The 12,627-nt window shown below is 42.0% G+C and overlaps 1 protein-coding gene across 1 annotated transcript in view; it reads right to left on the reverse strand.

Annotated features, from left to right (window-relative positions):
• Positions 1 to 12,627, reverse strand: part of chd6 (chromodomain helicase DNA binding protein 6) — a 53,278-nt gene that overhangs the window by 39,970 nt on the left and 681 nt on the right. Inside the window, exons 2-6 of the mRNA XM_034869643.1 lie at positions 12,548 to 12,609; positions 5,199 to 5,316; positions 4,393 to 4,479; positions 3,387 to 3,524; positions 277 to 398 (exon numbers count right to left, since the gene is read on the reverse strand). Of these exons, the coding sequence (XP_034725534.1) occupies positions 277 to 398; positions 3,387 to 3,524; positions 4,393 to 4,479; positions 5,199 to 5,316; positions 12,548 to 12,609 (527 nt within the window). The remainder of the gene's footprint in view (positions 1 to 276; positions 399 to 3,386; positions 3,525 to 4,392; positions 4,480 to 5,198; positions 5,317 to 12,547; positions 12,610 to 12,627) is intronic.

Genomic DNA, 12,627 nt, shown 5'->3' on the forward strand with positions numbered 1-12,627 from the left:
GGGGTGGGGGGAATATAAAAAAAAGTCTAATCAACCAAAACTTTCGCGACCCCCATGCAGTACCTCCGCGGACCCCCTGGGGTCACGGACCCCCTGTTGAAGACCCATGGTTTAAAGGAATGCCAATAAACCAGAACATGTTTTTCTCCTATCCCAGAATGCTGTGTCGACTAGCCACAGTGCTGCGGAGGAGGTTCTGGCAATGCGAGACTAAATTACAGTGACAATCGTAAAGCAACATTTGGAATAGTTACAGCTGAAGTGTGCAGTACTCACCTGTTGTACCAGTTGAACAGTAACCAGTTCATTCCCTCTAACTGGTATTCTCTGAGCATGTTTCCATTCCGGTAATCTCTGGAGTGGTCCAACTTCTGCCATTTCTCCGGAGGAGGACGCTCCTGTAATATGAACACACACACACACAAGTCCATATTAATATTATTATTCCATCGACAAGTGATTTTACCATTTACTCTTTCAATTTCACTGATAATTACCAAACAAAATGTTACTGTCAACTTGTGCTGGTTTTAGCTGACTTATTTAAACACTATGACAACCAATATTAAAGATAGGTTTCTCCACAAAACAAATTTTATCCAACATAAGAGAATATTAAAACTATTTGGTTCCCCAGATACATCAGAAAGGAGATAAATTAAATGATTTTTTTAAAAGATGAGAAGGGACTCGTTTTGCCATTTTGGAGATGGAAAGGACAAATATAATAAAAATAAAATCAGCAGTGCATCAGAGTGTTGCTGCCAGAGACTTTAATAAGACTTTATTACAGACTCATGGTCCAGTAAAATGACAGCACAATACATACAACACTCAATACATAAAAACCCAGAGGCATAATACAATTTCATAATATAAAATATTAATATGATAACACTAGTTTTGAAATAAATAACGGCTAAAGAGCAAGAATCATTTGCTTAGGTTTCTTACAGGAGTGGAGAGAGTTATGTTCAACATCCTGTAAAGTAAATGTTCGGTGAGACTGGTCAGGAGTCCCAAACCTCTCTGTTCTGCTCACACCAAAGCGAGGTTTACGGTAGCCGCGATGTCCCCGGCGTGAGGTGCGCGCGCCATAAAATGACATCACCACGGCCGGCGCTTCCAGCGCGAAGGGTTTTTCAGCTGTCGCAGCGCGTGGCCGTACACCTCTGAATTTGTGCAACCACGTGCCCACATCTCGCTTCATCCACACGAGGGACAGCTTTATTCAGCTGGGTTTTTTGTAAACAATGTGGAGAGGGGGTAATGTTAAGGCGGACTTAGTAGGCCAACATTAGACAGCTAGCATCGGCCGGCTGGCTTGCTGGTTCTGCCGTGCTTTGAGGCTGCATCGGTTCCAGAGAATGAGCTGAACAGCAGGTTGGGTCTGATGTAAGCGGTCTGCTGGGTCTTACTGTCCCTCCTCACTCCCTGCAGCTCCGAGAGCGTCGCACAAGTTGTGTCGGGCGGCTCTCCTCCCAGCGAGCTGCGACACAGTTTACGGCCAAACTGATGGTTACTGTCACTAGGACAACTAACAATAATCGCCATTTTGTTGTGTACCGATCAAATGACCACGGGAAACAGTGAAGCCCAGATGGGGGTAGGATTGTGGGTTAGAAAACTGAAACTGAGGTTGATTGGGAGGGTTTTCCAAACCTCAGTGTCACCTCCAAAAACCAACCCAGAAGCAGAAGGGATGCAGCAGAGCTGGAGAAGAAAGAAATCCTCACAGCACTGATTGTGTTTGCATTCATTAGCAGGGGGAAAGAAAACAAGGCCAAGATGGAGAATTTGAGGGCGAGTGGCAGCAGAGATGGGGGCAGAAAAGGAGGGTTGGAGATTAAATATAAAGCCACAACGTTGTTGTGGTGTTGTGCGGTTTTTCTTTTTCTTACACCTGCCCACAAACACTCGTGAATGTGCTCACTGATTATCTAAGATAGTCTGCTTCCAGACATCTCAATCCTAGCCCACTTCTTCATATCTTTTAAGCTCTTTGACAGCTGTTCCCTGAGCAACCAAGCCAATTAGATATTTGTGGCTGGTATTAACAATAAAAGGAGTCATTTTCCAGCAACAGAGCCACAAAAACAGACACAGTTGTTGTAAGTCCACTCACAGAAATAAGTAATCAATACACATGGCAAATGTTAGGTTATCTACTCCAAGCAAATGGTCCTGCAGCTTCGGCGCTGACTGAAAATGACAAAAAGAAAAGGGCAAAACAACCCCTTCTCCTAACCCAGCTAACAGGTGAATATTGGATGTATACTAGTTATGAAGATATATCTGAGGTTGAGTGCTACAGTAACCATGCATTGTTAATAAGGGTGGACATTTTAAGAAAAAACACTACATTCAACTATTCGACCATACTTTAAAGTTACATTATGTTTAAATAACGCCCATGCCGATTCCAGACAGACAGCTTTGTCAAGGCAGTTTGGGCTTTAGATACATTTTAAATAGCAGCCATTGTTAAAGACAAATCGTGTTCTGCTATGAACGCGCACACACGTATTGTTTTTATCACAAAACGGTCGGTCAGCGCAGGCGCAGCGGTAGCCATTGATGCGGGTAACGTACTCGTATGACAGAGTGCACAGAACGAAGCTTTGGGACTAGCACCTAATGACTAGCACCTAATGACTAGCATCTAATGACTAGCATCTAGTGACTAGCATCTAGTGACTAGCACCTAATGACTAGCATCTAATGACTAGCATCTAGTGACTAGCATCTAGTGACTAGCACCTAATGACTAGCATCTAGTGACTAGCATCTAGTTACTAGCATCTAGTGACTAGCACCTAATGACTAGCATCTAGTGACTAGCATCTAGTTACTAGCATCTAGTGACTAGCATCTAATGACTAGCAAGCACTTTCTCCCCCCCTTCCTCTTGTCCTCTATTCATAGCCAGCACCAAATGTAGCCGTTTTGTTTTTAGCCGTGTTACGACGGAGACCCCAAACATCACACTCTCGCTTTTTAGCAAGGACCCGCCCTACTTTGCATCTGATTGACAAGGACTTGTTTCATTGGTAGGTGTAAGTTCAATGATTGGTTAGAACCAGCGCATCAAAAACAAATCCCATGTAAACTTTTTATTGTATTAATTTTTCTGAAACAGTCATAGCTCAGAAATCCGTCACTTTGCCAGAATACTTTAAGCCCTGTGGCTGTAATTCTGCACCAAGGCTGTATTTGGGAAAGAGCCTTCAGATACAGTATTAGGGACCACTAAGGTCTACATAAAAGAGACTTCAGATACAGTATTAGGGACCACTAAGGTCTACATAAAAGAGACTTCAGATACAGTATTAGGGACCACTAAGGTCTATTATCATCTCCTCAACTACTATTGGATTTGTCCTCACCATGTGTCTGAGGTCTGGTGGCAGTTTCTGGATGGACTCAAACTCTTTGATCTTCTCCGGGTCCAGGTCCTCCTGCAACTCCCATGTGGCCTCCTCGTAGGACAGACTGCACCACTTAACCAGGTAATGGGTCACCTCCTGCAACAACACACAAAACACATGGTGGCTGGGTGGGTGTGTGCCACAGGACTAAAGCAGGATTTCTGCTTCTGAGTTACATCTATGGTACGTGGAGAGGCCCTACAGCGTGCACCTCTCGGAAAAAACTACACATGACGCATGTCGCTCCACCGTGGCTTGGTAGCGTTGTATTTCCCCCCTACTCCTGGTTCTTCATGAAATCAACGAGTGGGTTAACTTCTCCTGCTGCAGATGTCCCACAGTGGTCACAAAAAACATGGGAGACACTCGTTTTCTCTCACTATTAGGGGTCGGGGAAAAAATCGATACCGCATAGTATTGCAATATTTGAGACCGACTCAACTTTTAGGGAAACGTGACCCGACGTCACCCTGCGTGGGGCAATGATATTAGACCTGTCTGTGTGGGTTTGAGGGGGTGTGAGAGTCCCGGACAGGAAACGGGAAACATCACCGCTCTATCGCTGCCACAAGAACGTTTTTACACCTTTGTGGGGGAACTGCCCGGAAGGTTGTGTAATAGCTGAACGTGTCCTGACAACAAAGCCCTCCCTATGTCTCACTCTCTCCCCCTGTGAAATAAGCTGCCTTCAAGTGCAGTCGGAAACTTCAACATTTTTCTGACGGAAAATTGTAGTTGTAAAATATAAAGTCTACGTGTTCTTTGTTGTAACAGGAAGTCACATGAATGGGCTGTTTCATTGACACCCCCCCGCCGCACCACAACAACAGAAAATCACTGGATCCCTTCTGTTGGTGTGAATGCCCAGTAAGAGTGCACCCCGACGCTGAGGACCTTCAGTAAGAACCGTTCAGAGCAGACAATCCCTGCTGTGAGACAGCGTCTGTGTTTATGTGTTGCGTACTTCTCCGGTCTCGGTATCCGTGGTAACGGCCACCTCCAGCACTCTGTCCACCTCTATGTAGTCTGGGTTGAATAAGTCCTCATCAGGCTAGAAAAAGGGACAAAGAGAGATGGAGAGAGAAAGAGTTATTGATTATTAATGGGGGCAGGGATCACTTTGATGAAGCAAATAGTCTGCGCAGAGCTGGAAAATGACCAAGAAACATAAAAACAGAGGAGGCCGTTGGTTATTAATGTCATTATTTGTCATTCACACACATGCTCAGCTCCTATACATGCACTAATGGAGAGATGTCAGAGTGGGGGGGCTGCCAGTGCTGGACCATAAGTACAGTACAGTAAGTCGGTCTCAAAGACAGGACGCCCCCTGTTGTTTTACCCCCCCCCCCCCCCATGCTGTACCAACTGTAAAACCATCTGTTGATTTTAATCTCTAAATATTAAATGTATCTTGACTTTGATAGAGGCAAACGATGCACTCTGATAAGGGACCCTTCCATAAATGATGTAGTAAAGGCCACATTATGCTTCAAAATCAAGGTGTTGCCTTGGTTACAGCATGTTAGAGTTAACCTGTTGACCCTTTACAGCACTTTAAACACTTGCAAGCAGCAGCACTGGATGACACTCTTGTGAATTATTAGCCAGCATGTCCCATCTATTAGTTATTTTCCTAACATCTTAACAGCTCTGCTAGATTATTAATTACAAATCCAGCCCACATCACTCAAAATGAGGAGATTAGGCTTCAATCCAGACGTGAACAGTGGATGAGGACAGTAAACAGCAGAAGATGTTAGCTGTTACCTCGGTGAACAGGTGTTTCATCTGGGCCTGTTTGGTCCTGAAGCGTTTAATCTTCTGGTGGATTCTGGGATCTTTCTCCAGCTCTTCCAGAGTGGCCCACTTGCAGTGTAGGTAGGAACTAAAAAACACAAAACAAAAGAATTGACACAGCTTTCACTTAGACAAACACATGTATTTTGTTTGTCTGTTTGTAAGTTATGAAAGATGATAAAAAGTAATTATTACAATATTTAAATACCCATCAAAAAACTCAGGACTAATCCCATCTGGACTTCCAGGGATGTAATATAATGAAGTACAAATACTCTGCTACTGTTCTTAAATAAGTTACATGGAGATATTAGTCTGACTGTGAAAAAGCCGTTAGTTGAATCCCTGCTCCTAGATAAGAAGGTAAAGCACACGCCGTTCCAGTTGGTGATGTAATGTCCGTCTGTTGCCAAGCGCCAAAACTAAAGAAGAGGAAGAAGAATACTAACTGCAGGCTCTGCTGCCAACATAACAGACGATGATGATCTTAACTGGTCCAAGTAATTCATAACGTCTGCTTTTTTAACTGAAAAATCAGGTATAATGTTCTATAAATTAGGTGTATTGACCATGAATATTAAAAAAACAAAAGAAGGGAAAAGCGTTTCAAGAAGGGTCAAAATCATAAGAAAAAGCCAAACACGCTGGAAAAGCACCAAAAATGTATATTCACTTTTGACCTGGAAGGACAACAACATCATGGTCGACAGGAAGACAACACAAGGGTTAAGAAGGTGTGGAACAATGTTCATACACAAAGGGGTTTTTAAACTTTAACTAACTAATAAGTAATCAGAAAATTACTTTTGATCCTGAATATTGCATACAATACATAAGACTTTTACTTGAAGCGCTCATATTAAGCTTTTAGGCTTTTCTTCTTTCCTTTATTGTGTTCCATATCATGTTGTGCATGTTATAGGATTCCTAAGTGAAAGGTACTGTCAGGACACACCCTCATAAAACCAACATTGCCCCTGTCTGTGACAGCTTGTCCTCGCCGCGCAGGACATACAGACACTTTAACATAGTATATTGATTGAGCAGGTTGCAAAAATGTAGTTTTTAGACGTGACGGGGCAACGCAAATTATTTGTATTTTTTTACATTTACGTATTCGCTGACGTCAACGAATCGTCCCAGCCCTACTAAACACAATTGTGATCCTGAAAATGAGCATAATATGAGCACTAAAGGTGACTCTAAGCTTTAACCTAAGTCATTTTTTGGTAAGATAAGCATCTTATAAGATCCTCAAGTATAGCTTTCAAGTACTTTATACAAAATGACTGCTCTCAACAATCCCCTCAACACAGTAAGAAAATGGAAGCAAACTAATCCCTGTCCCGTCCTTTCTGCGTCCAACACAGAACAGCACCACCAATTTATTTAGCCCAGGTTCTGCATGATTTAATCATCAGGTCATAGCACAGGGGTCAGCCAACTGGTGCCATCCACATGCCAACAGACACAGCCACTGGCAGGAGCACATGCTGGACGATGGTTTCATTCATTTTTACCCCATCTGCATTCTGTGAAGACACACCCCCCTCTGCCTCTGATTGGCCAGTAATCCTTGCCCTCTTCACAGAATGGGGCACCAAGAAAAACAATAAGCAGGTACGGTGGATGATAGCAGACTTAATGCTGATTTAAATTTACTAAAACATTTTAAAATGGCACTTGCCAGAGAATAATGAACTTTTAAAGAAAAAAGTCAGCACATCCAAACAATTCTTCTGTGCTGGTGCGTTGGACAAAAACATTGACTTGAAGAAAGAGAAAATCCTGCTCACTGCTCTTGCTGCAGTACCACAATTTATTAAAGAAAACGTACGTTCGGTCCCTCTGGACCTTCAAAAACAGTATTTCAATCAGGAACACACAATGGTGTTAAGTACATGCTGCCTGTGTTCCCAGGAGTGGGATAGCGGACAATCACTTGTCAGTGAGAGGGTCTCTCATGAACTCACAGGGTTCATCTACCTCTTCTTCAAAATCATGGAATAATTATGAAAAATACATTCAAACATAAAATAAATAAAAAAGTGCCTGAGGTGGCCTGTGGTGAATCTAAATCCAGTCATATGTATATGAAGACGCAACAGAGCGATGACACATGAGCAGGGATAGACCGGCTGATTGTCTGTAACGGCATTTTATGTTCCTGACAAACTAGAAAGGTGTTCTACTTTGGCTCGGTTCCAGCTCTGTGTCTGTCTCTCTGCTTCGATTACACTCAGCACTGAGTCTACATGTTCCAAATATTCAGTTTCATTAACTAATAATCAATATTGGTTATGATCCCTACACAAAAGCAAAACAGACACATGTGATCTTTCTGACAGACAGGTATTCAGCAAGAGATTTAGGGTCACTGCGCAGGAGGAGGAGAAAAAGTCATGGTTGTGTCTGGTTTTAAATACCTTGGTATCATTTTAGACTCTTTACATTGTACAAGGTGGTTAATACTATCAGATATAACCTGGCTACCTTTAGATACATAAGACCATATGTAACCAAAGAAGCAGCCAAACGTTGTATGCATGCTGTGATCTTCCATTCCATTCCATGTCATATCCACTGCTCCATCACCACCACCATGATCACCAGAATGTTTCCCCACAAATACTGTTTCACAAGCTGGTCCCAAGTAACCATGACAACTCTTAAACCAACAGAAACCCTTTATAAGCCAACTTTAAAAACACTTCACCCCTGTTGTACATTATCTAGAGGCCTAGCTCACTTTTTAAATATTACATGGGTTTGCACCTCCACCCCTGAGTGACAGCAGGGCAACTAGGGCGGCCACCAGGGGAGACTGGGCTGTACAGTACAGACATAGTAAGTCTGGCCAAATTATTGGAACTGCCTTCCTATTGGACTCAGGGACAGCTCCAGCTATCTGTCATATGAAACCGCACTCGAGAGATAGATTAAAAACAATCAAAACTGCAATCATCAATAGCTGCTCTACCTCTGCCCTTCTTTGTATTGGACTCATTTTTGACTTCATTTTTTATATATTTTTTGTCCCCCTCTCTTTTCTCTTCATCTTTATTCATTTGTTTTCTATCTTTATTGCATTATTTTAATAATGTAATATGATGATGTGTTGTACTACAGATGAAAATTAGCTTTTATGCTAATTCTGGCACATTTACAATTTGAGTGTAAACAAAAAAGATGTCAATTGATGTGCATTGTTCCTTTTAAATAAACAGATAAATAAATAAGTGAACAAACCCAATGTCCTCCACAGCATCAGACAGACTGATGCAGCACACACCACTGAACCTTACAGACCGGGAAAGACTGAGCATGTCTCGCTCGCTGATGTACAGTATGCACTGACAACCAGTTCCCTAATCATTAGTCGATGGGAAGCAAAGCCCAACAAATGTCGTTACTATGGCTACAGTTGAACATGCATGATTTCATCCATAAACCCAATCTATAAATGGACAAATTTAAATGTCAATGCAGTGTTCAGTGTACAGTATGTGCACCATGCAGTTACTTAACTGCCACAACTTATGCATGTGATAATGCATTATACACTACCAGTCAAAAGTTTGGGGTCACTTACAAATGTCCATACCACTCCATTGTAGACAGAATCCCAGCTGATCTGAGGGGGGGGGGCTGATCTTTAATGCAATATCTACATTGCCCATTACCAGCACCCATTCATCCAATGTTCCAAAGGCCCATTCTGTTTACTTATCGGATTTTCATTGTCACATCTTAAATCTTACTAATGCATTTAACCTTACACAGTTTGTAAATGGTCCGACACAGATCCACGGCCACACATTAGATCTTCTTTTGTCACACAGCTTGCCTATTTTAAATATCGAAATACAAAAAGCTGTATTTTCTGACCATGCACCGGTTTTATTTGACATTTCCCTTCCCAGCATTAATACTGTTAAGCAATGCGCTCCGCCTGGTCTCTGCAGGGTGATCAAACCTGCCACTGTGGCCCAATTCTCCAAAACGTTCAATGATGTTATGAAGACTATAGGGCCCTCCGCTTGTCTAGGTACAGATGAGTTGTCCTCGTTTGCATCTACCTGTCACAATAATCTCGACATAATTGCACCACTTAAACTCAGGCGTTCCAAACTGAATTCTGAACCCAGGATGAATGACTTAACTCGAGCTGCTAGGCAAAGGTGAAGGAAAGCTGAGCACCGGTGTAAAAACCAACTGCAGGTATTTTACGCTATCCTAAAGGATAGCTGGCGTTATTACCAGAGAACTGTGAAAGCTGAAAAGGCTTAATAGCTCTCTGATGTTATTGAAAAATCTGCCATAATCCTCACCTTCTTTTTAGCACAGTCAACTCTGTCCTTCATCCCCCCCAACCCACAAAGCAGGAAGAGTCTTCTGTGGCCTGTGAAAGAATTCTCCACTTCTTTGTGGAAAAAGATTAGCACCATTAGAGCTAACGTCTCACTTCCAGCCTTTGACCCTTCCATTTCCAGTGGGTGTGCAGCGGTTCACTAGGTTTGAGCCTGTATCCCTCTCGGCCCTAACTGATATCGTTACACATTTAAAACCCTTAATTTGTACTATGGCTATTATACCACCGAGTCTTTTTAAGAGGTGTGGTACACTATTGGACCAAACATCCAAGCAATTATTAACAGTAGTCTTCCTTCTGGTCATGTGCCACTGTGTTTTAAAGAGGCAGTGGTAGAGCCCCTCATCAAAAAGACAAATCTGGACACCTTAGCTCTTGCAAACTATCGTCCGATCTCTAAACTTCCTTTTATGCTCAAGATTTTAAAGAAGGCAGTTCTCTTGCAAAGAGTCTGCACTTAAACAAGTTTTTAATGATCTTTTAATCCCAACAGATTCTGGAGATTCAGCATTACTTATGGTTTTAGCCCTCACAGGAGCATTCCACACTGTTGACAACAGTGTTCTTGTCTCTGGTCTTGACCACAGTGTGGGGATTAAAGGCACTGCCCTAGAGAGGTTTAGAGTGTTCAAAGTTATGGTGCACCACTGAAGTGGAGTTCCTCAGGGTTCTATTTTGGCGCCAATTCTCTTCTCTCTGTATTTGCTTCCCTGTGGTTCCACCTTAAAGAAGCATCACATCAGCTTCCATTTCTAGGCCAATGATTGACAGATCTCCTTGCTTATAAAACGTAAGGGTGATAATTCCCCAAAAAAGACTGTTGATTGGTTTTATGACATAAAAGCTTGGATGGCTTTAATCTTTTTACATTTTAATAAAAAGTAAAACCAAAGTCATGATATTTAGACCCAGTAGTGCTCCTGGCGCCTCCCAACTGAACCTGGGTACCCAGACACCCTACGTCAATTCCATGGTGACTAACCTTGGGGTTAAGATGGATAGTGAGTTTCAACTAGAGAAGCAGATCAATTCTGTTGTAAGATCTGGTTTCTTTCAACTCAAGCTGCTTACCAAACTGAAGCCATTTTTATCTTTCACTTATTTTGAGAAAGTTCTACATGCTTTATTACAACTCGCCTGGATTACTTTAATGCTTTATACGTAGGTGTTAACCAGCTCTCCCTCCTCGGGATTACAAATGGTTTAAAATGCGGCTGCTCAACTCCTTACCGAAATCACAAACAAGATCCCATTACACCTGTTCTTGCCAAACAAGATCCCATTACACCTGTTCTTGCCAAACAAGATCCCATTACACCTGTTCTTGCCAAACAAGATCCCATTACACCTGTTCTTGCCAAACAAGATCCCATTACACCTGTTCTTGCCAAACAAGATCCCATTACACCTGTTCTTGCCAAACAAGATCCCATTACACCTGTTCTTGCCAAACAAGATCCCATTACACCTGTTCTTGCCAAACAAGATCCCATTACACCTGTTCTTGCCAAACAAGATCCCATTACACGTGTCCTTGCCTCCCTTCATTGGCTACCGGTTTGCTTTAGAATCCATTTTAAGATTCTGTTGTGTGTTTTTAAAGTTCTTTATGGTCGAGCCCCAGCTTATATTGCTGAACTACTGAAGCAGCACGCTCCTCTGAGGCTGTAAAGGTCAGCGGACCAGCTACTCCTTGTTGTCCCTAGAACGCAGCTCAAAAATAGAGAGAAGGATCGTTCTCAGTCGTGGCCCTGAGGCCTCTGCACATCAGATCGGCCCCCAGCTGGTATTCTGTCTACAGATTAGTGCAGTGGACATTTCTAAGTGACCCCAAATTTTTGACCTTTATTGTATGTAATAATGATTTTTACAGTACAAATAGTACACTTGGGGCACTTTTCTGTAACTTTATAACTGGTAAATGAATATATCATTCAAAATAAAGTCATGGCAAGGTAAAGCGTTGGCATCCATTCAGCGTGATTCAACTCACCATGTTTTATTCATAGCCCCTGAGAATGAATTGCGATCATCTTAATGATGGTATACTGTTCTTAAAGATACAGAGAGTTGGAAAAAACAAAGTCTCCCGGGAGCCTAGGCAGACGGAGCTGAGAGAGGAGCTGCTGAGCACCACTCTACTACCTCTGGGGAATAGACCGCTGTCAAAACACACTGCCACCGTGTGCAAAGTCCAATCTCTGGGAGAAATCAATGCCATAAAAACTATTCATTAAGTAACTCTAACAAAGTCAAGACTAGACCTGGGTCAAGACAATCAATTCTCCAATTAAAAATGATCTTTGCTGGAGTGATGTGGTGTGGATTCATAAATTTTTGAGTGATCTGATATGGATAAATAAAATCCAGGAATCAATCTATTAACAACTGCCTTTACACCATGGATTTATAAGGAAAAAGTTTAAAGTACAAACTTTGTGGGGGTCAGTGACATTAGCCTGGTGCTAAATAAAAAAATATTTGACGGTTGCTTCTTGCTTATAAAATTTACAGCAGAAGTTCTCTGAGAATCGATTCTATATCCAAGCTTAACTGGTATTGAAACTGAAATGTCCTTAACCAAAATGATTTTGAATTGCAAATGTAATCAAATCCGGAAACCATTGGGTGATACCCAGCCCTAGTCACAAAGACAGACTCCTTAGCTCCAGAAGCATGCTGCATAGTTAATGACGCGGATTTACTCCTTAGGTAGAGAAATTAGGTATTACATGACGAGGCAATTTTCTCTATACTTTAGAGATAATTCGTTGTGTGCTTAAAAAGTATTAAATTCAGTATCCAATACAGTAGCACAGTAACACAAAGCCGCACTCATATAGAATAATAAAAAAAATAAAAAAAATAACCTCTAGGGGTAGAATAAGTATAAACATTACAATATATATGTATACGTATGAATAAGAAATAATGAAGAGAGACTCACAAATTTCTGTACTTGACATAAAACGTCTCCGTCTCCTCAGCTTGGTCCTCTGATGATAAGGTCTGGGGGGGTTGGGGGGG

The sequence above is a fragment of the Etheostoma cragini genome, chromosome 4, assembly GCF_013103735.1.
Source record: "Etheostoma cragini isolate CJK2018 chromosome 4, CSU_Ecrag_1.0, whole genome shotgun sequence".
NCBI lineage: Eukaryota > Metazoa > Chordata > Actinopteri > Perciformes > Percidae > Etheostoma > Etheostoma cragini.